Genomic DNA, 27109 nt, shown 5'->3' with positions numbered 1-27109 from the left:
TCCACAAACAAACACAAACATACATGCACACTAACATTTACACTACTTACACAGATACAAACATACATACATACAATCATAAACACATACACACACACTTACATACATTACACTAAACATCACCACACTCGGCGGCGAGTGTGTTCTTTTCATCTTCATTTTCATTTTCATTCTCTCTCCTTCCCACAAGCACACAGCCGGTCTGAGGTTCGAGTCTCCTTAGGAGACGCCCCGCGACTGTTGTTGCGAAGTCTTTGCGGGCTCCACGGCCCAAGTCCTACTTCGCTGTGAAAGCCAGGGCTGCTAACAGCACAGAGGAGGTTTTAGTCGGTATGGGGCGTCCGCTTACGCGGCCACTTGAGTCCGACATATTACGCCCCGTTCCGGGGCGTAAATACGTAACAGTATTTCCTCCTCTCACAAAAAAAAAAAAAAATCAAATCCAAGATGGCCGCCGCACAAAATTATGATTTCAGCAATATGGATATCGTACCCGAGGTTCTCGAGGGTGCAGAGAAAGATTTTGTGATCAGTTTTCAAATCCAAGATGGCTGCCGCTCAAAAGTATGATAACTACATTATTGGTTTCGTATCCGAAGTTCTCGAGGGTGCAGAGAAAAATTCTGTGATCATTTTTGAAATTCAAGAGGGCTGCCGCAAGCAATTATGTTTTCAGCAATATGGATATCGTGTCTGAGGTTCTCCAGGGTGCAGAAAACAATTTTGGGGTCATTTTTAAATCCGAGATGGCCGCCGCTCAAACTTATGATAACTACATTATGGGAATCGTATCCGAGGTTCTCGAGGGTGCAGAGAACGTTTTTGTGATCATTTTTCAAACCCAAGATGGCTGCCGTGCAAGATTATGATCATAAAAATATGGGTATCGTATCCGAGGTTCTCGAGAGTGCACAGAACGATTTTGTGATCATTTTTGAAATCCAAGATGGCCACCGCTCAAAATTATGATAACTACGTTATGGGTATCGTATCCGAGGTTCACGAAGGTGCAGAGAACGATTTTGTGATCATTTTTCAAATCCAAGATGGCCGCGGCTCAAAATTATGATAACTACGTTATGGGTATCGTATCCGAGGTTCACGAAGGTGCAGAGAACGATTTTGTGATCATTTTTCAAATCCAAGATGGCCGCGGCTCAAAAGTATGATAACTACATTATGGGTATCGTATCAGAGGTTCTCGAGGGTGCTGAGAACGATTTTGTGATCATTTTTCAAATCCAAGATAGCCGCCGCACAAAATTATGATTTCAGCAATATGGATATCGTGTCCGAGGCTCTCGAGGGTGCTGAGAACGCTTTTGTGATAATTTTTCAAATCCAAGATGGCCGCCGCACAAAATTATGATTTCAGCAATATGGATATCGTACCCGAGTTTCTCGAGGGAGCAGAGAACGATTTGGTGATCATTTTTCAAATCAAAGATGGCCGCCGCACAAAATTATGATTTTAGCAATATGGAAATCGTGTCCGAGGTTCTCGAGGGTGCAAAGAACAATTCTGTGATCATTTTTGAAATCCAAGAGGGCTGGATGGGCGTGTAAATGGGAAGAAGAGTAGACGCCTTGGTTATAACATGACTTTAATAATTTGACAATATAATATGATGTCTTGATACGTGATGTATGAATGACCGTCGCTGAAGCATTGTTGGACACGGAGAGCTGCGCCCGCGCCTGCCCGCGCGCCCCGCGCCTCCCCGCGCCAACCGGTTCAAGACTTGAACAGTCTGCAGGGGCAAGGTTGATGTCTTCAAACTTGATTAAGAGAGAGGAAGGGGACAAATATTGTTGAAAGCCCTTTGCAAGATTCCTCGTTTAGTTTTGATATCGGCAACCCTGTTGTCACCGTCTCTACCGGGATGCAGCTTCACAATTCTTCCAAGCTGCCACAAAAGCGGTGGTTGGTTCTTCTCCCTCACGAGCACCATGGCGCCTCGTTTGAGGCTTGATGTTGAAGCTCGCCATTTGGTTCTTTGCTGAAGGAGAGAGATATAATCTTGTGAGAAGCGTGACCAAAAATGTTGTCTGAGGCTCTCAATCCTTTCGTAGCGCTGCAAGCGGCTGATGTTGGCATCGCTAACGCAAGGACGAGGAACAGTCAAAAGTGAGCGCCCAATCAAGAAATGTGCTGGAGTGAGGCAACTGAGGTCCAAAGGATCAGAAGATAGAGGTGTCAAAGGTCGGGAATTTAGGATGGCTTCTATTTGGATAAGACACGTTGACATTTCTTCGTAAGTTAAATGGGTTAATGTAAGGACCCTACGAAGATGATGCTTTACTAATTTTACCATACTTTCCCATATTCCTCCAAAATGCGGGGAATAAGCTGGGATTGTTTTGAATTCTATGCCTTTATTATTTATGTTTGACATAATATCATTTAAAGAATTATTTAAAAATGTAGAAAGTTCGTTACTAGCTCCAAGAAATGTAGAAGCGTTGTCGGAGGTAATTGATGCTGGTTTACCGCGGCGTGAAACGAATCGATACAGTGCCGAGAGATAGGCATCGGTGGTTAAGTCCGTGACGAGCTCCAGATGTACTGCTTTGACTGCAAAACAAACAAAAATACATATATAAGATTTCGTCAGCTTAGCGCCTCTTCCCTTACGGTCGGCTATCAACACTGGCCCAGCATAATCCACGCCTGTATGTAAAAATGGAAATTCCAAATGTGTCCTATCATGAGGCAAATCGCCCATAATGGGTTGAACATATTTTGATTTAAATCTAAAGCATCTAACGCAGCTATGCACGACGCGTTTAACCAAGTTCCTCCCCCCGAGTGGCCAATATTTTTGTCTAACACAAGACAAAAGAAGTTGAGGTCCGGCATGCATAAGCTCTGTATGCTCTTTTTGAAATAAAAGTTTAGTAATATGATGTTTACTACATAGTAGTATAGGATGCTTAACATCATAAGTGTAAGAAGAGTTTTTGAGGCGACCACCAACTCTTAAGAGATTATGTGGGTCCAAGAAAGGGGACAATGAATTTAATTTGCTGTTTGATGGAATGTTTTTACCTGACTTAATTAATTTGTATTCCTCAGGAAACATTTCTTGTTGAACGGATTGTAATAAAATTGTTTCTGAATTTGATATCTCAGATGGAGATAAAAAGTTTGTTAACTTACTTTTGGGATTCTTACAGTTGAAAATAAATCTTAATATATAGGCAAATGTTCTTATTAAATGTGTAGTGTGTAGTTGGATTTTTTGTGAACTAAATTATGAATGATGTTAGATTGAAAATTAATTGTATCATTTTTTTGTGTACTTGTAGTGTGTAGGACTAATTCTGTGTTTGAGTTTGTATGCGTATTTGGTATGGTTGGAAAATTAATATTTTTTGACTGCAAAAATTGAGGACCAGACCACCATAAAGTAGCAGAGCTAATACTGTCTGCGGTCACTCCCCGTGAGACTAAATCAGCAGGGTTTTCTTTTGACGGTACGTAGCTCCATCGATGACCAGCTGTTCAGTCTTGTATCTCACCCACTCGAGTTGTACTTAGTTTGTTCTAGTTTGTACGTAACAAACATTTTTAATTGATTTGGTTGAGTCTTTAGCCATGCTAACACGATTGTAGAGTCAGTCCAAAAATAAGAATTATGTATTTTAAGTGTTAAAGAAGATATGACTTTAGTATGGAGTCTAGTGGCAAGAAGTGAACCACACAACTCTAACCGGGGTATTGTTGTTGGTTTCAAGGGCGCCACTTTATTCCTAGAGGTAAGAAGACGAACTTGTACTTTGCCATTCATGTTGACCGCTCTTACGTAAACACATGCGCCATATGCACGTTCTGAAGCGTCTGAAAAGGTATGTAGTTCTAATAACAATACATTATTAGTACAAACCCAACGGGGAATGCGAAGCGAGTTAAGTGAAATAAGAGAAGCTACGAAATTTGAAAAACACTTCTGGGTTTCTTTAGAAACTTTGTCATCCCAACCGTATTTCTGAACCCAAAGTTTTTGCATAAGAATTTTAGATTGTACAGTACATGGTCCCAGAAGACCTAAAGGATCAAAAATTTGGCTTATAAGCGATAAAATAATTCGTTTTGTAATTTTTTTTGTATTTGTGTTTAAATTAATTTTGAATAATAAATTATCTTTACTGCAATCCCAATGAAGACCAAGTGTCTTTTGTGGTAATGAATTATCCAAATCAAGTGTTTTATCCCTATAATTAACATGCAAATTCTCATTTGGTAATGATTCTAATATCTCAGGGCTATTCGATTGCCACTTTCGTAACTTAAATTGTGCTGACTGTAAAGAATTGATCACCTGTTTACATAGATTTATTACTGACGGAATGGTTTCTCCGCCGCTCAAAAAATCGTCGACATAAAAATCTTTTGAAATAGCGAATTTTGCATCTGGATCGGAACATTGGTCTGCCAGCGAAACCAAGCACTTAGTGGCTAAGTAAGGTGCGGCTGCAGTGCCGTATGTAACTGTATTTAATGTATATGACTGTATAACATCACTACGGTTAAATCTAAATAAAATTTGCTGTAATGAACGTTGAGAGGGCTCTACAAGCACGGCTCTATACATTTTTTCAATATCTCCGGATACGACATACTTATGCTGTCGGAAACGTAATAAAATTGACACCAAATCATCTTGGACTACCGGTCCAACCATTTGAATATCATTAAATGATTTTTTATTTGACGTGGGGCTAGAACCATTGAAAACCACGCGTAGTTTTGTGGTTGACGAGGATTCGCGTATGACCCCATGATGAGGTAAATAATAAGAATATATCTGTGTATGAATGAGTTCAGAGAATTGTTTTGATGTATTTGTCATGTGACCTAACTCTTCATACTCAGTCATAAAATTTATATAACGCTCTTTTAAAATAGGATCGCGTTCGAACCTGCGTTCTAGCGCCAATAAGCGACATTTTGCTGTGTGATAAGACTCGCCAAGAACTTCGGGGGGCTCTTTCAACGGTATGGTTACAATGAAGCGGCCGTTATTATCGCGCCGAGTGTTCTCTGCGAAGCTTTTCTCACAAGCTTGTTCTTCTAAAGATTAATTATATTTAGAATGTACCGATTCTAACTCCCAAAATCGTGTTAGTAAGGCCTCATCATTTTGAGTGAAAAAACAATTAGAAGACTGATTTAAGTTTTTTAAGGATAAATTTTTATTTGTATTAAGAGTGCCCGAAACAAGCCAGCCAAGTTTTGTTTGCTGTAATTTAGGATAATGTTTACCTAAATCAATTGATTTTGAACATATGACGTCCCAGAATACATCAGCTCCCATCAATATGTCTATGGGTGCGGATATGTGAAAAGAAGGATCGGCTAGTTTGATATTAAGAGGCAATCGTATGGATTTTATATTAATGTTACTGGAAGGTACCGATTTTGTTATTTGAGGTAAAACATAACATTCGACACAAAACTTATAGTCACCCGAAGATGACTCGATGGATAAGTTACAAGACTCTGCACTGTAGGAACATTGATTATTGATTCCTGTTACCGTGGAGCTTACGCTACGCCGCGAGACGCCGAGCTTTTCACAGAATTTACGTGTGACATAGTGTGCTGTTGCACCGTTGTCTAGAAGAACGCGAGCAGGATGTAGTATCCCGTATGCGCCGACCACGTTCACCAAGGCTGTGGAAAGCAGTATATTGGGTTTGTTAATATAATGTATGTCAGAAGATAAAGCAACTTCATTGAATTGTTCTGTGTGCTTCTGTGTATGTTTGTGAAGCAGGCTAGAGTGTTTAATATTGCAATATTTACAATGCGTCAGCTTGCAATATTTTTCCTTATGGTCAGGCCTGAGGCAGTTATTGCATATATTATTAAAGCTTTGCATTTTTATAATGCGAGAATCAATATCAAGATTTCTAAACTCAGGACAAGCAAATAAGAAATGATTTTGATTACACATTGGACATGAAATTACCTTTGTGTCTGAATTTTTTATTTTATTGTAATTTGTGTTTTTTGATTTTATTTCGACTTTGTGTGTGTATTGTGAATTTTGTGTGTCTGAATGAATTTTGTATGTTGTAAGCTGTCTTTGCTTTTCATCTTGTTGTATTGCATCTAATAAGTCTGCTCTGTTTGTAAGAAAATCTAAGAATTGTTTGAGGCTAGGTGAAGTTGTAATTGAGTTTCGTTTTTCTTCCGATTCTCGAAATGTGACAGTATCGAATTTTTTGATCATTATATGTATAATTAATGTGTCCCAATGGTCAGTGGGTTGGCCAAGGGTATTTAAAGCAGCTAAATTTTTATTAATAGTGTCAATTAATTTTCTTATAGCTTGGCAAGACTCTTGTGCAATAGCAGTAAAATTTAAAATTGCATTAACATGGTTATTCACTAAAAGTCTCTCATTATCAAATCTACTAGACAAAAGCTGCCAGGCAATCGCATAATTTTTAGAAGTAAATTCTAAATTTTGTATCATATTTAAGGCGCTGCCTTTCAAAGATGCTTTTAAATAATGAAATTTATTGATTTCACCTATTGTGATATTCGTGTGAATAAGAGAAATATACGTATCTCGAAATGTGAGCCAGTGCTGAAAGTTGCCGTCGAAGGTAGGAAGATTGATTTTAGGTAGCCTGACGAAATCACGCAGTGCGTCCCGATTTCTGAGCTCGCTTCCCTCATTGGATTCGGAAACGGAAAGCATACGCCTGCTCTCTCGACTCCATTTATTTAAAAGCGTACGCGCTGATCCCACAAGTGAGAAATATTTTGTATCGAACTCTTCACGTTCTTGAAATAATTGTGTTGAATCTTCGGATAATAACTCCAGCTCCGTCTGAAACTTATCGTATTCAGTGTTTAGCGAATCTAATTTATTTAACCGAGATTCAAGATCGTTATACTGGTTTTCAGTTAGACTATCGCTATCTATGCTATTAAGAAAATTTTGAAATATGGTAAGCTTTCCTTTAACGCTGCCGCGTAGTTTAATTAATTCTTTAATCTTCATGTCAGACATTATTAACACGTATATATGCAAGGCAAGTTAGCAATAGGTAAATAATATAAGCTAATAAGCGACCGGCACTCGGCAAGATGAGTTTATAACCGGCTTCGCGTTGTGGCTTGAGCAACAATTGCTCGCTATGTGCACTTATAATACGAAGTGAATTAGCGAAACAGGTAATGAAATGATTACTAGTAATGGCAATATAATATAATATTTCTATAATTTGTATTTGTAAGGTTTGGCTAAGTAATATATATCGTATAGTATAAATTGATAAGCAAAGTAAAGCAACGAAAACTAATTTTTAATTTACAATTGTCTTTTAAATTAAAATTAATTAATGATTTTAATACAAGATAATATAAGATATTGAAATTATTTTAATACAAGATCCAAATAGAAGACGGAACAAGTAGAAGACGGAATAGAAGAAAGGAATAATATGGAACAAACTCACAAATGTCCGTGTCCTCAATCCTTTTGTTTCCGCGATCAATTCCGTTATTTTGGCTGGTTTCTTGAAATTATACAAAGGCCGGAGGACCAAATTGGATGGGCGTGTAAATGGGAAGAAGAGAATACGCCTTGGTTATAACATGACTTTAATAATTTGAGAATATAATATGATGTCTTGATACGTGATGTATGAATGACCGTCGCTGAAGCATTGTTGGACACGGAGAGCTGCGCCCGCGCCTGCCCGCGCGCCCCGCGCCTCCCCGCGCTAACCGGTTCAAGACTTGAACAAGGGCTGCCGCAAACAATTATGTTTTCAGCAATATGGATATCGTGTCCGAGGTTCTCGAGGGTGCAGAAAACAATTTTGGGATCATTTTTAAATCCGAGATGGCCGCCGCTCAAAATTATGATAACTACATTATGGGTATCGTATCCGAGGTTCTCGAGGGTGCAGAGAACGTTTTTGTGATCATTTTTCAAATCCAAGATGGCCGCGGCTCAAAAGTATGATAACTACACTATGGGTATCGTATCCGAGGTTCTCGATTGTGCAGAGAACGGTTTTGTGATCAATTTCAAATCGGAGATGGCCGCCGCTCAAAATAATGATAACTACATTATGGGTATCGTGTCCGAGGTTCTCGAGTGTGCTGAAAACGATTTTGTGATCATTTTTCAAATCCAAGATGGCGGACGCACAAAATTATGATTTCAGCAATATGGATATCGTACCCGAGGTTCTCAAGTGTGCAGAGAACGATTTTGTGATCATTTTTCAAATCCAAGATAGCCGCCGCTCAAAAGTATGATAACTACATTATGGGTATCGTATCCGAGGTTCTCGAGGGTGCAGAGAACAATTCTGTGATCATTTTTGAAATTCAAGAGGACTGCCGCAAACAATTATGTTTTCAGCAATATGGATATCGTGTCCGAGGTTCTCGAGGGTGCAGAAAACAATTTTGGGATCATTTTTAAATCCGAGATGGCCGCCGCTCAAAATTATGGTAACTACATTATGGGTATCATATCCGAGGTTCTCGAGGGTGCAGAGAACGTTTTTATGATCATTTTTGAAATTCAAGATGGCCGCCGCTCAAAATTATGATAACTACGTTATGGGTATCTTATCCGAGGTTCACGAAGGTGCAGAGAACGATTTTGTGATCATTTTTCAAATCCAAGATGGCCGCTGCTCAAAAGTATGATAACTACAATATGGGTATCGTATCCGAGGTTCTCGATTGTGCAGAGAACGGTTTTGTGATCAATTTCAAATCCGAGATGGCCGCCGCTCAAAAGTATGATAACTACATTATGGGTATCGTATCCGAGGTTCTCGAGGGTGCAGAGAACAATTCTGTGATAATTTTTGAAATTAAAGAGGGCTGCCGCAAACAATTATGTTTTCAGCAATATGGATATCGTGTCCGAGGTTCTCGAGGGTGCAGAAAACAATTTTGGGATCATTTTTATATCCGAGGTGACCGCCGCTCAAAATTATGATAAATACATTATAGGTATCGTATCCGAGGTTCTCGAGGGTGCAGAGAACGTTTTTGTGATCATTTTTCAAATCCAAGATGGCTGCCGTGCAAGATTATGATCATAAAAATATGGGTATCGTATCCGAACTTCTCGAGAGTCCACAGAACGATTTTGTGATCATTTTTGAAATCCAAGAGGGCAGCCGCAAACAATAATGTTTTCAGCAATATGGATATCGTGTCTGAGGTTCTCGAGGGTGCAGAAAATAATTTTATGATCATTTTTAAATCCGAGTTGGCCGCCGTGCAAGACTATGATCACAAAAATATGGCTATCGCATCCGAGGTTCTCGAGAGTGCACAGAACGATTTTGGGATCATTTTTAAATCCAAGATGGCCTCCGCTCAAAAGTATGATAACTAGATTATGGGTATCGTATCCTAGGTTCTCGAGGGTGCAGAGAAAGATTTTGTGATCAGTTTTCAAATCCAAGATGGCCGCTGCTCAAAAGTATGATAACTACATTATGGCTATCGTATCAGAGGTTCTCGAGGGTGCTGAGAACGATTTTGTGATCATTTTTCAAATCCAAGATGGCTTCCGCACAAAATTATGATTTCAGCAATATGGATATCGTACCCGAGGTTCTTGAGGGTGCAGAAAACAATTTTGGGATCATTTTTAAATCCGAGATGGCCGCCGCTCAAAATTATGATTACTACATTATGGGTTTCGTATCCGAGGTTCTCGAGGGTGCAGAGAACGATTTTGTGATCATTTTTGAAAGCCAAGATGGCCGCCGCTCAAATTATGATAACTACATTATGGCTATCGTATCAGAGGTTCTCGAGGGTGCTGAGAACGATTTTGTGATCATTTTTCAAATCCAAGATGGCTTCCGCACAAAATTATGATTTCAGCAATATGGATATCGTACCCGAGGTTCTTGAGGGTGCAGAAAACAATTTTGGGATCATTTTTAAATCCGAGATGGCCGCCGCTCAAAATTATGATTACTACATTATGGGTTTCGTATCCGAGGTTCTCGAGGGTGCAGAGAACGATTTTGTGATCATTTTTAAATCCAAGATGGCTGCTGTGCAAGATTATGATCATAAAAATATGGTTATCGTATCCGAGGTTCTCGAGAGTGCAGAGAACGATTTTGTGATCATTTTTGAAAGCCAAGATGGCCGCCGCTCAAATTATGATAACTACGTTATAAGTATCTTATCCGAGGTTCACGAAGGTGCAGAGAACGATTTTGTGATCATTTTTCAAATCCAAGATGGCCGCCGCACAAAATTATGATTTCAGCAATATGGATATCGTACCCGAGGTTCTCAAGTGTGCAGAGAACGATTTTGTGATCATTTTTTTAATCCAAGATGGCCGCCGCTCAAAAGTATGATAACTACATTATGGGTATCGTATCCTAGGTTCTCGAGGGTGCAGAGAAAGATTTTGTGATCAGTTTTCAAATCCAAGATGGCCGCTGCTCAAAAGTATGATAACTACATTATGGGTATCGTATCCGAGGTTCTCGAGGGTGCAGAGAACAATTCTGTGATAATTTTTTAAATTCAAGAGGGCTGCCACAAACAATTATGTTTTCAGCAATATGGATATCGTGTCCAGGGTTCTCGAGGGCGCAGAAAACAATTTTGGGATCATTTTTATATCCGAGATGGCCGCTGCTCAAAATTATGATAACTACATTATGGGTATCGTATCCGAGGTTCTCGAGGGTGCAGAGAACGTTTTTGTGATCATTTTTCAAATCCAAGATGGCTGCCGTGCAAGATTATGATCATAAAAATATGGGTATCGTATCCGAGGTTCTCGAGAGTCCACAGAACGATTTTGTGATCATTTTTGAAATCCAAGAGGGCAGCCGCAAACAATAATGTTTTCAGCAATATGGATATCGTGTCTGAGGTTCTCGAGGGTGCAGAAAATAATTTTATGATCATTTTTAAATCCGAGTTGGCCGCCGTGCAAGACTATGATCACAAAAATATGGCTATCGCATCCGAGGTTCTCGAGAGTGCACAGAACGATTTTGGGATCATTTTTAAATCCGAGATGGCCGCCGCTCAAAAGTATGATAACTAGATTATGGGTATCGTATCCTAGGTTCTCGAGGGTGCAGAGAACGATTTGGTGATCATTTTTGTAATCCAAGAGGGCAGCCGCAAACAATCATGTTTTCAGCAATATGGATATCGTGTCTGAGGTTCTCGAGGGTGCAGAAAATAATTTTATGATCATTTTTAAATCCGAGTTGGCCGCCGTGCAAGACTATGATCACAAAAATATGGCTATCGCATCCGAGGTTCTCGAGAGTGCACAGAACGATTTTGGGATCATTTTTAAATCCGAGATGGCAGCCGCTCAAAGGTATGATAACTAGATTATGGGTATCGTATCCTAGGTTCTCGAGGGTGCAGAGAAAGATTTTGTGATCAGTTTTCAAATCCAAGATGGCCGCTGCTCAAAAGTATGATAACTACATTATGGGTATCGTATCAGAGGTTCTCGAGGGTGCTGAGAACGATTTTGTGATCATTTTTCAAATCCAAGATGGCTGCCGTGCAAGATTATGATCATAAAAATATGGGTATCGTATCCGAGGTTCTCGAGAGTCCACAGAACGATTTTGTGATCATTTTTGAAATCCAAGAGGGCAGCCGCAAACAATAATGTTTTCAGCAATATGGATATCGTGTCTGAGGTTCTCGAGGGTGCAGAAAATAATTTTATGATCATTTTTAAATCCGAGTTGGCCGCCGTGCAAGACTATGATCACAAAAATATGGCTATCGCATCCGAGGTTGTCGAGAGTGCACAGAACGATTTTGGGATCATTTTTAAATCCGAGATGGCCGCCGCTCAAAAGTATGATAACTAGATTATGGGTATCGTATCCTAGGTTCTCGAGGGTGCAGAGAACGATTTGGTGATCATTTTTGTAATCCAAGAGGGCAGCCGCAAACAATCATGTTTTAAGCAATATGGATATCGTGTCTGAGGTTCTCGAGGGTGCAGAAAATAATTTTATGATCATTTTTAAATCCGAGTTGGCCGCCGTGCAAGACTATGATCACAAAAATATGGCTATCGCATCCGAGGTTCTCGAGAGTGCACAGAACGATTTTGGGATCATTTTTAAATCCGAGATGGCAGCCGCTCAAAAGTATGATAACTAGATTATGGGTATCGTATCCTAGGTTCTCGAGGGTGCAGAGAAAGATTTTGTGATCAGTTTTCAAATCCAAGATGGCCGCTGCTCAAAAGTATGATAACTACATTATGGGTATCGTATCAGAGGTTCTCGAGGGTGCTGAGAACGATTTTGTGATCATTTTTCAAATCCAAGATGGCTTCCGCACAAAATTATGATTTCAGCAATATGGATATCGTACCCGAGGTTCTTGAGGGTGCAGAAAACAATTTTGGGATCATTTTTAAATCCGAGATGGCCGCCGCTCAAAATTATGATTACTACATTATGGGTTTCGTATCCGAGGTTCTCGATTGTGCAGAGAACGATTTTGTGATCATTTTTAAATCCAAAATGGCTGCTGTGCAAGATTATGATCATAAAAATATGGGTATCGTATCCGAGGTTCTCGAGAGTGCACAGAACGATTTTGTGATCATTTTTGAAATCCAAGATGGCCGCCGCTCAAAATTATGATAACTACGTTATGGGTATCTTATCCGAGGTTCAAGAAGGTGCAGAGAACCATTTTGTGATCATTTTACAAATCCAAGATGGCCGCGGCTCAAAAGTATGATAACTACACTATGGGTATCGTATCCGAGGTTCTCGATTGTGCAGAGAACGGTTTTGTGATCAATTTCAAATCCGAGAGGGCCGCCGCTCAAAATTATGATTACTACATTATGGGTATCGTGTCCGAGGTTCTCGAGTGTGCTGAAAACGATTTTGTGATCATTTTTCAAATCTAAGATGGTCGCCGCACAAAATTATGATTTCAGCAATATGGATATCGTACCCGAGGTTCTCAAGTGAGCAGAGAACGATTTTGTGATCAGTTTTTAAATACAAGATGGCCGCCGCTCAAAAGTATGATAACTACATTATGGGTATCGTATCCGAGGTTCTCGAGGGTGCAGAGAACAATTCTGTGATCATTTTTGAAATTCAAGAGCGCTGCCGCAAACAATTATGTTTTCAGCAATATGGATATCGTGTCCGAGGTTCTCGAGGGTGCAGAAAACAATTTTGGGATCATTTTTAAATCCAAGATGGCCGCCGCTCAAAATTATGATAACTACATTATGGGTATCGTATCCGAGGTTCTCGAGGGTGCAGAGAACGTTTTTGTGATCATTTTTCAAGATGGCTTGATTGATTTCAGCAATATGGATATCGTACCCGAGGTTCTCGAGGGTGCAGAGAACGATTTGGTGATCATTTTTGAAATTCAAGAGGGCAGCCGCAAACAATAATGTTTTCAGCAATATGGATATCGTGTCTGAGTTCACAGAACGATTTTCTGATCATTTTCAAATCCGAGATAGCCGCCGCACAGAATTATGATTTCAGCAATATGGATATCGTACCCGAGGTTCTCGAGGGTGCAGAAAATAATTTTATGATCATTTTAAAATCCGAGTTGGCCGCCGTGCAAGACTATGATCACAAAAATATGGCTATTGCATCCGAGGTTCTCGAGAGTGCACAGAACGATTTTGGGATCATTTTTAAATCCGAGATGGCCGCCGCTCAAAAGTATGATAACTAGAGTATGGGTATCGTATCCTAGGTTCTCTAGGGTGCAGAGAACGATTTTCTGATCATATTCAAATCCGAGATGGCCGCCGCTCAAAAGTTTGATAACTACATTATCGCTATCGTATCAGAGGTTCTCGAGGGTGCAGAGAAAGATTTTGTGATCAGTTTTCAAATCCAAGATGGCCGCCGCTCAAAAGTATGATAACAACATTATTGGTATCGTATCCGAAGTTCTCGAGGGTGCAGAGAGAAATTCTGTGATCATTTTTGAAATCCAAAAGGGCTGCCGCAAACAACTATGTTTTCAGCAATATGGATATCGTGTCCGAGGTTCTCGAGGGTGCAGAAAACAATTTTGGGATCATTTTTAAATCCGAGATGGCCGCCGCTCAAAATTATGATAACTACATTATGGGAATCGTATCCGAGGTTCTCGAGGGTGCAGAGAACGTTTTTGTGATCATTTTTCAAATCCAAGATGGCTGCCGTGCAAGATTATGATCATAAAAATATGGGTATCGTATCCGAGGTTCTCGAGAGTGCACAGAACGATTTTGTGATCATTTTTGAAATCCAAGATGGCCGCCGCTCAAAATTATGATAACTACATTATGGGTAGCGTATCCGAGGTTCTCGAGGGTGCTTAGAACTTTTTGTGATAATTTTTCAAATCTAAGATGGCCGCCGCTCAAAATTATGATAACTACGTTATGGGTATCGTATCCGAGGTTCACGAAGGTGCAGAGAACTATTTTGTGATCATTTTTCAAATCCAAGATGGCCGCGGCTCAAAAGTATGATAACTACATTATGGGTATCGTATCAGAGGTTCTCGAAGGTGCTGAGAACGATTTTGTGATCATTTTTCTAATCCAAGATGGCCGCCGCACAAAATTATGATTTCAGCAATATGGATATCGTGTCCGAGGCTCTCGAGGGTGCTGAGAACGATTTTGTGATCATTTTTCAAATCAAAGATGGCCGCCGCACGAAATTATGATTTCAGCAATATGGATTTCGTGTCCGAGATTCTCGAGGGTGCAGAGAACGATTTGGTGATCATATTTCAAATCCAAGATGGCCGCCGCACAAAATTATGATTTCAGCAATATGGATATCGTATCCGAGGTTCTCGAGGGTGCAGAGAACGATTTTCTGATCATTTTCAATTCCGAGATGGCCGCCGCACAAAATTATGATTTCAGCAATATGGATATCGTACCCGAGGTTCTCGAGGGTGCAGAGAAAGATTTTGTGATCAGTTTTCAAATCCAAGATGGCCGCCGCTCAAAAGTATGATACCAACTTTATGGGTATCGTATCCGAGGTTCTCGAGGGAACAGAGAACGATTTTCTGATCACTTTTCAAATCGAAGATGGCCGCCGCTCAAAATTATGATAACTACGTTATGGGTATCGTATCCGAGGTTCACGAAGGTGCAGAGAACGATTTTGTGATCATTTTTCAAATCCAAGATGGCCGCGGCTCAAAAGTATGATAACTACATTATGGGTATCGTATCAGAGGTTCTCGAGGGTGCTGAGAACGAATTTTTGATCATTTTTCAAATCCAAGATGGCCGCCGCACAAAATTATGATTTCAGCAATATGGATATCGTGTACGAGGCTCTCGAGGGTGCTGAGAACGATTTTGTGATCATTTTTCAAATCCAAGATGACCGCCGCACAAAATTATGATTTCAGCAATATGGGTATCGTACCCGAGGTTCTCGAGGGAGCAGAGAACGATTTGATGATCATTTTTCAAATCAAAGATGGCCGCCGCATAAAATTATGATTTTCACAATATGGATATCGTGTCCGAGGCTCTAGAGGGTGCAGAAAACAATTCTGTGATCATTTTTGAAATCCAAGAGGGCTGCCGCAAACAATAATGTTTTCAGCAATATAGATATCGTGTCCGAGGTTCTCGAGGGTGCAGAAAACAATTTTGGGATCATTTTTAAATCCAAGATGGCCGCCGCTCAAAATTATGTTAACTACATTATGGGTATCGTATCCGAGGTTCTCGAGGGTGCAGAGAACGTTTTTGTGATCATTTTTCAAATCCAAGATGGCTGCCGTGCAAGATTATGATCATAAAAATATGGGTATCGTATCCGAGGTTTTCGAGAGTCCACAGAACGATTTTGTGATCATTTTTGAATTCCAAGATGGCCGCCGCTAATAATTATGATAACTACATTTTAGGTATCGTATCCGAGGTTCTCTAGGGTGCAGAGAAAGATTTTGTGATCAGTTTTCAAATCCAAGATGGCCGCCGCTCAAAAGTATGATACCAACATTATGGGTATCGTATCCGAGGTTCTCGAGGGAACAGAGAACGATTTTCTGATCACTTTTCAAATCGAAGATGGCCGCCGCTCAAAATTATGATAACTACGTTATGGGTATCGTATCCGAGGTTCACGAAGGTGCAGAGAACGATTTTGTGATCATTTTTCAAATCCAAGATGGCCGCGGCTCAAAAGTATGATAACTACATTATGGGTATCGTATCAGAGGTTCTCGAGGGTGCTGAGAACGAATTTTTGATCATTTTTCAAATCCAAGATGGCCGCCGCACAAAATTATGATTTCAGCAATATGGATATCGTGTACGAGGCTCTCGAGGGTGCTGAGAACGATTTTGTGATCATTTTTCAAATCCAAGATGACCGCCGCACAAAATTATGATTTCAGTAATATGGGTATCGTACCCGTGGTTCTCGAGGGAGCAGAGAACGATTTGATGATCATTTTTCAAATCAAAGATGGCCGCCGCATACATACATACATACATACATACATTTTAGGTATCGTATCCGAGGTTCTCTAGGGTGCGGTGAAAGATTTTCTGATCATTTTCAAATCCGAGATGGCCGCCGCACGGAATTATGATTTCAGCAATATGGATATCGTACTCGAGGTTCTCGAAGGTGCAGAGAACGATTTGGTGATCATTTTTGAAATTCAAGAGGGCAGCCGCAAACAATAATGTTTTCAGCAGTATGGATATCGTGTCTGAGGTTCTCGAGGGTGCAGAAAATAATTTTATGATCATTTTTAAATCCGAGTTGGCCGCCGTGCAAGACTATGATCACAAAAATATGGCTATCGCATCCGAGGTTCTCGAGAGTGCACAGAACGATTTTGGGATCATTTTTAAATCCAAGATGGCCGCCGCTCAAAAGTATGATAACTAGATTATGGGTATCGTATCCTAGGTTCTCGAGGGTGCAGAGAAAGATTTTGTGATCAGTTTTCAAATCCAAGATGGCCGCTGCTCAAAAGTATGATAACTACATTATGGCTATCGTATCAGAGGTTCTCGAGGGTGCTGAGAACGATTTTGTGATCATTTTTCAAATCCAAGATGGCTTCCGCACAAAATTATGATTTCAGCAATATGGATATCGTACCCGAGGTTCTCCAGGGTGCAGAAAACAATTTTGGGATCATTTTTAAATCCGAGATGGCCGCCGCTCAAAATTATGATTACTACATTATGGGTTTTGTATCCGAGGTTCTCGAGGGTGCAGAGAACGATTTTGTGATCATTTTTAAATCCAAGATGGCTGCTGTGCAAGATTATGATCATAAAAATATGGGTATCGTATCCGAGGTTCACGAAGGTGCAGAGAACGATTTTGTGATCATTTTTCAAATCCAAGATGGCCGCGGCTCAAAAGTATGATAACTACATTATGGGTATCGTATCAGAGGTTCTCGAGGGTGCTGAGAACGAATTTTTGATCATTTTTCAAATCCAAGATGGCCGCCGCACAAAATTATGATTTCAGCAATATGGATATCGTGTACGAGGCTCTCGAGGGTGCTGAGAACGATTTTGTGATCATTTTTCAAATCCAAGATGACCGCCGCACAAAATTATGATTTCAGCAATATGGGTATCGTACCCGAGGTTCTCGAGGGAGCAGAGAACGATTTGATGATCATTTTTCAAATCAAAGATGGCCGCCGCATACAAACATACATACATACATACATACATACATTTTAGGTATCGTATCCGAGGTTCTCTAGGGTGCAGAGAAAGATTTTCTGATCATTTTCAAATCCGAGATGGCCGCCGCACAGAATTATGATTTCAGCAATATGGATATCGTACTCGAGGTTCTCGAGGGTGCAGAGAACGATTTGGTGATCATTTTTGAAATTCAAGAGGGCAGCCGCAAACAATAATGTTTTCAGCAGTATGGATATCGTGTCTGAGGTTCTCGAGGGTGCAGAAAATAATTTTATGATCATTTTTAAATCCGAGTTGGCCGCCGTGCAAGACTATGATCACAAAAATATGGCTATCGCATCCGAGGTTCTCGAGAGTGCACAGAACGATTTTGGGATCATTTTTAAATCCAAGATGGCCGCCGCTCAAAAGTATGATAACTAGATTATGGGTATCGTATCCTAGGTTCTCGAGGGTGCAGAGAAAGATTTTGTGATCAGTTTTCAAATCCAAGATGGCCGCTGCTCAAAAGTATGATAACTACATTATGGCTATCGTATCAGAGGTTCTCGAGGGTGCTGAGAACGATTTTGTGATCATTTTTCAAATCCAAGATGGCTTCCGCACAAAATTATGATTTCAGCAATATGGATATCGTACCCGAGGTTTTCGAGGGTGCAGAAAACAATTTTGGGATCATTTTTAAATCCGAGATGGCCGCCGCTCAAAATTATGATTACTACATTATGGGTTTTGTATCCGAGGTTCTCGAGGGTGCAGAGAACGATTTTGTGATCATTTTTAAATCCAAGATGGCTGCTGTGCAAGATTATGATCATAAAAATATGGGTATCGTATCCGAGGTTCTCGAGAGTGCACAGAACGATTTTGTGATCATTTTTGAATTCCAAGATGGCCGCCGCTCATAATTATGATAACTACATTTTATGTATCGTATCCGAGGTTCTCTAGGGTGCAGAGAAAGATTTTGTGATCAGTTTTCAAATCCAAGATGGCCGCCGCTCAAAAGTATGATACCAACATTATGGGTATCGTATCCGAGGTTTTCGAGGGAACAGAGAACGATTTTCTGATCACTTTTCAAATCGAAGATGGCCGCCGCTCAAAATTATGATAACTACGTTATGGGTATCGTATCCGAGGTTCACGAAGGTGCAGAGAACGATTTTGTGATCATTTTTCAAATCCAAGATGGCCGCGGCTCAAAAGTATGATAACTACATTATGGGTATCGTATCAGAGGTTCTCGAGGGTGCTGAGAACGAATTTTTGATCATTTTTCAAATCCAAGATGGCCGCCGCACAAAATTATGATTTCAGCAATATGGATATCGTGTACGAGGCTCTCGAGGGTGCTGAGAACGATTTTGTGATCATTTTTCAAATCCAAGATGACCGCCGCACAAAATTATGATTTCAGCAATATGGGTATCGTACCCGAGGTTCTCGAGGGAGCAGAGAACGATTTGATGATCATTTTTCAAATCAAAGATGGCCGCCGCATACATACATACATACATACATACATTTTAGGTATCGTATCCGAGGTTCTCTAGGGTGCAGAGAAAGATTTTCTGATCATTTTCAAATCCGAGATGGCCGCCGCACAGAATTATGATTTCAGCAATATGGATATCGTACTCGAGGTTCTCGAGGGTGCAGAGAACGATTTGGTGATCATTTTTGAAATTCAAGAGGGCAGCCGCAAACAATAATGTTTTCAGCAATATGGATATCGTGTCTGAGGTTCTCGAGGGTGCAGAAAATAATTTTATGATCATTTTTAAATCTGAGTTGGCCGCCGTGCAAGACTATGATCACAAAAATATGGCTATCGCATCCGAGGTTCTCGAGAGTGCACAGAACGATTTTGGGATCATTTTTAAATCCAAGATGGCCGCCGCTCAAAAGTATGATAACTAGATTATGGGTATCGTATCCTAGGTTCTCGAGGGTGCAGAGAAAGATTTTGTGATCAGTTTTCAAATCCAAGATGGCCGCTGCTCAAAAGTATGATAACTACATTATGGCTATCGTATCAGATGTTCTCGAGGGTGCTGAGAACGATTTTGTGATCATTTTTCAAATCCAAGATGGCTTCCGCACAAAATTATGATTTCAGCAATATGGATATCGTACCCGAGGTTTTCGAGGGTGCAGAAAACAATTTTGGGATCATTTTTAAATCCGAGATGGCCGCCGCTCAAAATTATGATTACTACATTATGGGTTTTGTATCCGAGGTTCTCGAGGGTGCAGAGAACGATTTTGTGATCATTTTTAAATCCAAGATGGCTGCTGTGCAAGATTATGATCATAAAAATATGGGTATCGTATCCGAGGTTCTCGAGAGTGCACAGAACGATTTTGTGATCATTTTTGAATTCCAAGATGGCCGCCGCTCATAATTATGATAACTACATTTTATGTATCGTATCCGAGGTTCTCTAGGGTGCAGAGAAAGATTTTGTGATCAGTTTTCAAATCCAAGATGGCCGCCGCTCAAAAGTATGATACCAACATTATGGGTATCGTATCCGAGGTTTTCGAGGGAACAGAGAACGATTTTCTGATCACTTTTCAAATCGAAGATGGCCGCCGCTCAAAATTATGATAACTACGTTATGGGTATCGTATCCGAGGTTCACGAAGGTGCAGAGAACGATTTTGTGATCATTTTTCAAATCCAAGATGGCCGCGGCTCAAAAGTATGATAACTACATTATGGGTATCGTATCAGAGGTTCTCGAGGGTGCTGAGAACGAATTTTTGATCATTTTTCAAATCCAAGATGGCCGCCGCACAAAATTATGATTTCAGCAATATGGATATCGTGTACGAGGCTCTCGAGGGTGCTGAGAACGATTTTGTGATCATTTTTCAAATCCAAGATGACCGCCGCACAAAATTATGATTTCAGCAATATGGGTATCGTACCCGAGGTTCTCGAGGGAGCAGAGAACGATTTGATGATCATTTTTCAAATCAAAGATGGCCGCCGCATACATACATACATACATACATACATTTTAGGTATCGTATCCGAGGTTCTCTAGGGTGCAGAGAAAGATTTTCTGATCATTTTCAAATCCGAGATGGCCGCCGCACAGAATTATGATTTCAGCAATATGGATATCGTACTCGAGGTTCTCGAGGGTGCAGAGAACGATTTGGTGATCATTTTTGAAATTCAAGAGGGCAGCCGCAAACAATAATGTTTTCAGCAATATGGATATCGTGTCTGAGGTTCTCGAGGGTGCAGAAAATAATTTTATGATCATTTTTAAATCTGAGTTGGCCGCCGTGCAAGACTATGATCACAAAAATATGGCTATCGCATCCGAGGTTCTCGAGAGTGCACAGAACGATTTTGGGATCATTTTTAAATCCAAGATGGCCGCCGCTCAAAAGTATGATAACTAGATTATGGGTATCGTATCCTAGGTTCTCGAGGGTGCAGAGAAAGATTTTGTGATCAGTTTTCAAATCCAAGATGGCCGCTGCTCAAAAGTATGATAACTACATTATGGCTATCGTATCAGAGGTTCTCGAGGGTGCTGAGAACGATTTTGTGATCATTTTTCAAATCCAAGATGGCTTCCGCACAAAATTATGATTTCAGCAATATGGATATCGTACCCGAGGTTCTCGAGGGTGCAGAAAACAATTTTGGGATCATTTTTAAATCCGAGATGGCCGCCGCTCAAAATTATGATTACTACATTATGGGTTTTGTATCCGAGGTTCTCGAGGGTGCAGAGAACGATTTTGTGATCATTTTTAAATCCAAGATGGCTGCTGTGCAAGATTATGATCATAAAAATATGGGTATCGTATCCTAGGTTCTCGAGGGTGCAGAGAACAATTCTGTGATCATTTTTGTAATCCAAGAGGGCTGCCGCAAACAATTATGTTTTCAGCAATATGGATATCGTGTCCGAGGTTCTCGAGGGTGCAGAAAACAATTTTGGGATCATTTTTAAATCCGAGATGGCCGCCGCTCAAAATTATGATAACTACATTATGGGTGTCGTATCCGAGGTTCTCAGATCTCGGTTCAGTTCGGTTCGGTTCGGTTCAGTTCTGAGTTCACAGAACGATTTTCTGATCATTTTCAAATCCGAGATAGCCGCCGCACAGAATTATGATTTCAGCAATATGGATATCGTACCCGAGGTTCTCGAGGGTGCAGAAAATAATTTTATGATCATTTTAAAATCCGAGTTGGCCGCCGTGCAAGACTATGATCACAAAAATATGGCTATTGCATCCGAGGTTCTCGAGAGTGCACAGAACGATTTTGGTATCATTTTTAAATCCGAGATGGCCGCCGCTCAAAAGTATGATAACTAGAGTATGGGTATCGTATCCTAGGTTCTCTAGGGTGCAGAGAACGATTTTCTGATCATATTCAAATCCGAGATGGCCGCCGCTCAAAAGTTTGATAACTACATTATCGCTATAGTATCAGAGGTTCTCGAGGGTGCAGAGAACGATTTGGTGAACATTTTTCAAATCCAAGATGGCCGCCGCACAAAATTATGATTTCAGCAATATGGATATCGTACCCGCGGTTCTCGAGGGTGCAGAGAAAGATTTTGTGATCAGTTTTCAAATCCAAGATGGCCGCCGCTCAAAAGTATGATAACAACATTATTGGTATCGTATCCGAAGTTCTCGAGGGTGCAGAGAGAAATTCTGTGATCATTTTTGAAATCCAAAAGGGCTGCCGCAAACAACTATGTTTTCAGCAATATGGATATCGTGTCCGAGGTTCTCGAGGGTGCAGAAAACAATTTTGGGATCATTTTTAAATCCGAGATGGCCGCCGCTCAAAATTATGATAACTACATTATGGGAATCGTATCCGAGGTTCTCGAGGGTGCAGAGAACGTTTTTGTGATCATTTTTCAAATCCAAGATGGCTGCCGTGCAAGATTATGATCATAAAAATATGGGTATCGTATCCGAGGTTCACGAAGGTGCAGAGAACTATTTTGTGATCATTTTTCAAATCCAAGATGGCCGCGGCTCAAAAGTATGATAACTACATTATGGGTATCGTATCAGAGGTTCTCGAGGGTGCTGAGAACGATTTTGTGATCATTTTTCTAATCCAAGATGACCGCCGCACAAAATTATGATTTCAGCAATATGGATATCGTGTCCGAGGCTCTCGAGGGTGCTGAGAACGATTTTGTGATCAGTTTTCAAATCCAAGATGGCCGCCGCTCAAAAGTATGATACCAACATTATGGGTATCGTATCCGAGGTTCTCGAGGGAACAGAGAACGATTTTCTGATCACTTTTCAAATCGAAGATGGCCGCCGCTCAAAATTATGATAACTACGTTATGGGTATCGTATCCGAGGTTCACGAAGGTGCAGAGAACGATTTTGTCATCATTTTTCAAATCCAAGATGGCCGCGGCTCAAAAGTATGATAACTACATTATGGGTATCGTATCAGAGGTTCTCGAGGGTGCTGAGAACGAATTTTTGATCATTTTTCAAATCCAAGATGGCCGCCGCACAAAATTATGATTTCAGCAATATGGATATCGTGTAGGAGGCTCTCGAGGGTGCTGAGAACGATTTTGTGATCATTTTTCAAATCCAAGATGACCGCCGCACAAAATTATGATTTCAGCAATATGGGTATCGTACCCGAGGTTCTCGAGGGAGCAGAGAACGATTTGATGATCATTTTTCAAATCAAAGATGGCCGCCGCATAAAATTATGATTTTCACAATATGGATATCGTGTCCGAGGCTCTCGAGGGTGCAGAAATCAATTCTGTGATCATTTTTGAAATCCAAGAGGGCTGCCGCAAACAATAATGTTTTCAGCAATATGGATATCGTGTCCGAGGTTCTCGAGGGTGCAGAAAACAATTTTGGGATCATTTTTAAATCCGATATGGCCGCCGCTCAAAATTATGATAACTACATTATGGGTGTCGTATCCGAGGTTCTCGAGGGTGCAGAGAACGTTTTTGTGATCATTTTTCTAATCCAAGATGGCTGCTGTGCAAGATTATGATCATAAAAATATGGGTATCGTATCCGAGGTTCTCGAGAGTCCACAGAACGATTTTGTGATCATTTTTGAATTCCAAGATGGCCGCCGCTCATAATTATGATAACTACATTTTAGGTATCGTATCCGAGGTTCTCTAGGATGCAGAGAAAGATTTTGTGATCAGTTTTCAAATCCAAGGTGGCCGCCGCTCAAAAGTATGATACCAACATTATGGGTATCGTATCCGAGGTTCTCGAGGGAACAGAGAACGATTTTCTGATCACTTTTCAAATCGAAGATGGCCGCCGCTCAAAATTATGATAACTACGTTATGGGTATCGTATCAGAGGTTCTCGAGGGTGCTGAGAACGAATTTTTGATCATTTTTCAAATCCAAGATGGCCGCCGCACAAAATTGTGATTTCAGCAATATGGATATCGTGTACGAGGCTCTCGAGGGTGCTGAGAACGATTTTGTGATCATTTTTCAAATCCAAGATGACCGCCGCACAAAATTATGATTTCAGCAATATGGGTATCGTACCCGAGGTTCTCGAGGGAGCAGAGAACGATTTGATGATCATTTTTCAAATCAAAGATGGCCGCCGCATACATACATACATACATACATACATTTTAGGTATCGTATCCGAGGTTCTCTAGGGTGCAGAGAAAGATTTTCTGATCATTTTCAAATCCGAGATGGCCGCCGCACAGAATTATGATTTCAGCAATATGGATATCGTACTCGAGGTTCTCGAGGGTGCAGAGAACGATTTGGTGATCATTTTTGAAATTCAAGAGGGCAGCCGCAAACAATAATGTTTTCAGCAATATGGATATCGTGTCTGAGGTTCTCGAGGGTGCAGAAAATAATTTTATGATCATTTTTAAATCCGAGTTGGCCGCCGTGCAAGACTATGATCACAAAAATATGGCTATCGCATCCGAGGTTCTCGAGAGTGCACAGAACGATTTTGGGATCATTTTTAAATCCAAGATGGCCGCCGCTCAAAAGTATGATAACTAGATTATGGGTATCGTATCCTAGGTTCTCGAGGGTGCTGAGAACGATTTTGTGATCATTTTTCAAATCCAAGATGGCTTCCGCACAAAATTATGATTTCAGCAATATGGATATCGTACCCGAGGTTCTCGAGGGTGCAGAAAACAATTTTGGGATCATTTTTAAATCCGAGATGGCCGCCGCTCAAAATTATGATTACTACATTATGGGTTTCGTATCCGAGGTTCTCGAGGGTGCAGAGAGCGATTTTGTGATCATTTTTAAATCCGAGGGTGCCGCCGCTCAAAATTATGATAACTACATTATGGGTATCGTATCCGAGGTTCTCGAGGGTGCAGAGATCGATTTTCTGAACATTTTTCAAATCGAAGATGGCCGCCGCACAAAATTATGATTTCAGCAATATGGATTTCGTGTCCGAGGTTCTCGAGGGTGCAGAGAACGATTTGGTGATCATATTTCAAATCCAAGATGGCCGCCGCACAAAATTATGATTTCAGCAATATGGATATCGTGTCCGAGGCTCTCGAGGGTGCTGAGAACGATTTTGTGATAATTTTTCAAATCCAAGAAGGCCGCCGCACAAAATTATGATTTCAGCAATATGGATATCGTACCCGAGGTTCTCGAGGGAGCAGAAAACGATTTGGTGATCATTTTTCAAATCAATGATGGCCGCCGCACAAAATTATGATTTCAGCAATATGGATATCGTGTCCGAGGTTCTCGAGGGTGCAGAAAACAATTTTGGGATCATTTTTAAATCCGAGATGGCCGCCGCTCAAAATTATGATAACTACATTATGGGTGTCGTATCCGAGGTTCTCGAGGGTGCAGAGAACGTTTTTGTGATCATTTTTCTAATCCAAGATGGCTGCTGTGCAAGATTATGATCATAAAAATATGGGTATCGTATCCGAGGTTCTCGAGAGTTCACAGAACGATTTTCTGATCATTTTCAAATCCGAGATGGCCGCCGCACAGAATTATGATTTCAGCAATATGGATATCGTACCCGAGGTTCTCGAGGGTGCAGAAAATAATTTTATGATCATTTTAAAATCCGAGTTGGCCGCCGTGCAAGACTATGATCACAAAAATATGGCTATCGCATCCGAGGTTCTCGAGAGTGCACAGAACGATTTTGGGAACATTTTAAAATCCGAGATGGCCGCCGCTCAAAAGTATGATAACTAGAGTATGGGTATCGTATCCTAGGTTCTCGAGGGTGCAGAGAAAGATGTTGTGATCAGTTTTCAAATCCAAGATGGCCGCCGCTCAAAAGTTTGATAACTACATTATCGCCATCGTATCAGAGATTCTCGAGGGTGCAGAGAACGGTTTTGTGATAATTTTTCAAATACAAGATGGCCGCTCCACAAAATTATGAATTCAGCATACGATATCCATATGGATATCGTACCCGAGGTTCTCCAGGGTGCAGAGAACGATTTGGTGATCATTTTTCAAATCCAAGATGGCCGCCGCACAAAATTATGATTTCAGCAATATGGATATCGTACCCGGGGTTCTCGAGGGTGCAGAGAAAGATTTTGTGATCAGTTTTCAAATCCAAGATGGCCGCTGCTCAAAAGTATGATAACTACATTATGGCTATCGTATCAGAGGTTCTCGAGGGTGCTGAGAACGATTTTGTGATCATTTTTCAAATCCAAGATGGCTTCCGCACAAAATTATGATTTCAGCAATATGGATATCGTACCCGAGGTTCTCGAGGGTGCAGAAAACAATTTTGGGATCATTTTTAAATCCGAGATGGCCGCCGCTCAAAATTATGATTACTACATTATGGGTTTTGTATCCGAGGTTCTCGAGGGTGCAGAGAACGATTTTGTGATCATTTTTAAATCCAAGATGGCTGCTGTGCAAGATTATGATCATAAAAATATGGGTATCGTATCCTAGGTTCTCGAGGGTGCAGAGAAAGATTTTGTGATCAGTTTTCAAATCCAAGATGGCCGCTGCTCAAAAGTATGATAACTACATTATGGCTATCGTTTCAGAGGTTCTCGAGGGTGCTGAGAACGATTTTGTGATCATTTTTCAAATCCAAGATGGCTTCCGCACAAAATTATGATTTCAGCAATATGGATATCGTACCCGAGGTTTTCGAGGGTGCAGAAAACAATTTTGGGATCATTTTTAAATCCGAGATGGCCGCCGCTCAAAATTATGATTACTACATTATGGGTTTTGTATCCGAGGTTCTCGAGGGTGCAGAGAACGATTTTGTGATCATTTTTAAATCCAAGATGGCTGCTGTGCAAGATTATGATCATAAAAATATGGGTATCGTATCCGAGGTTCTCGAGAGTG

At 40.7% G+C, this 27109-nt stretch overlaps 1 protein-coding gene across 1 annotated transcript; it reads right to left on the bottom strand.

The window, feature by feature from the left end:
• Positions 1–1573: 1573 nt before the first annotated feature.
• Positions 1574–6563, bottom strand: LOC126973112 (uncharacterized). Its single transcript, XM_050820255.1, has 2 exons — positions 5541–6563; positions 1574–2575 (listed from the first exon to the last, which is right to left on the bottom strand). The coding sequence occupies exons 1-2, from the start codon at positions 6483–6485 to the stop codon at positions 2540–2542; spliced, it is 981 nt and encodes a 326-aa protein (XP_050676212.1). The 5' UTR covers positions 6486–6563; the 3' UTR covers positions 1574–2539.
• Positions 6564–27109: the final 20546 nt, after the last annotated feature.

Source organism: Leptidea sinapis, chromosome 28 (genome assembly GCF_905404315.1).
Source record: "Leptidea sinapis chromosome 28, ilLepSina1.1, whole genome shotgun sequence".
Lineage (NCBI taxonomy): Eukaryota > Metazoa > Arthropoda > Insecta > Lepidoptera > Pieridae > Leptidea > Leptidea sinapis.
The sequence above is the reverse complement of the archived record's forward strand: the minus strand, read 5'-3'. Positions and strand labels throughout refer to the sequence as shown.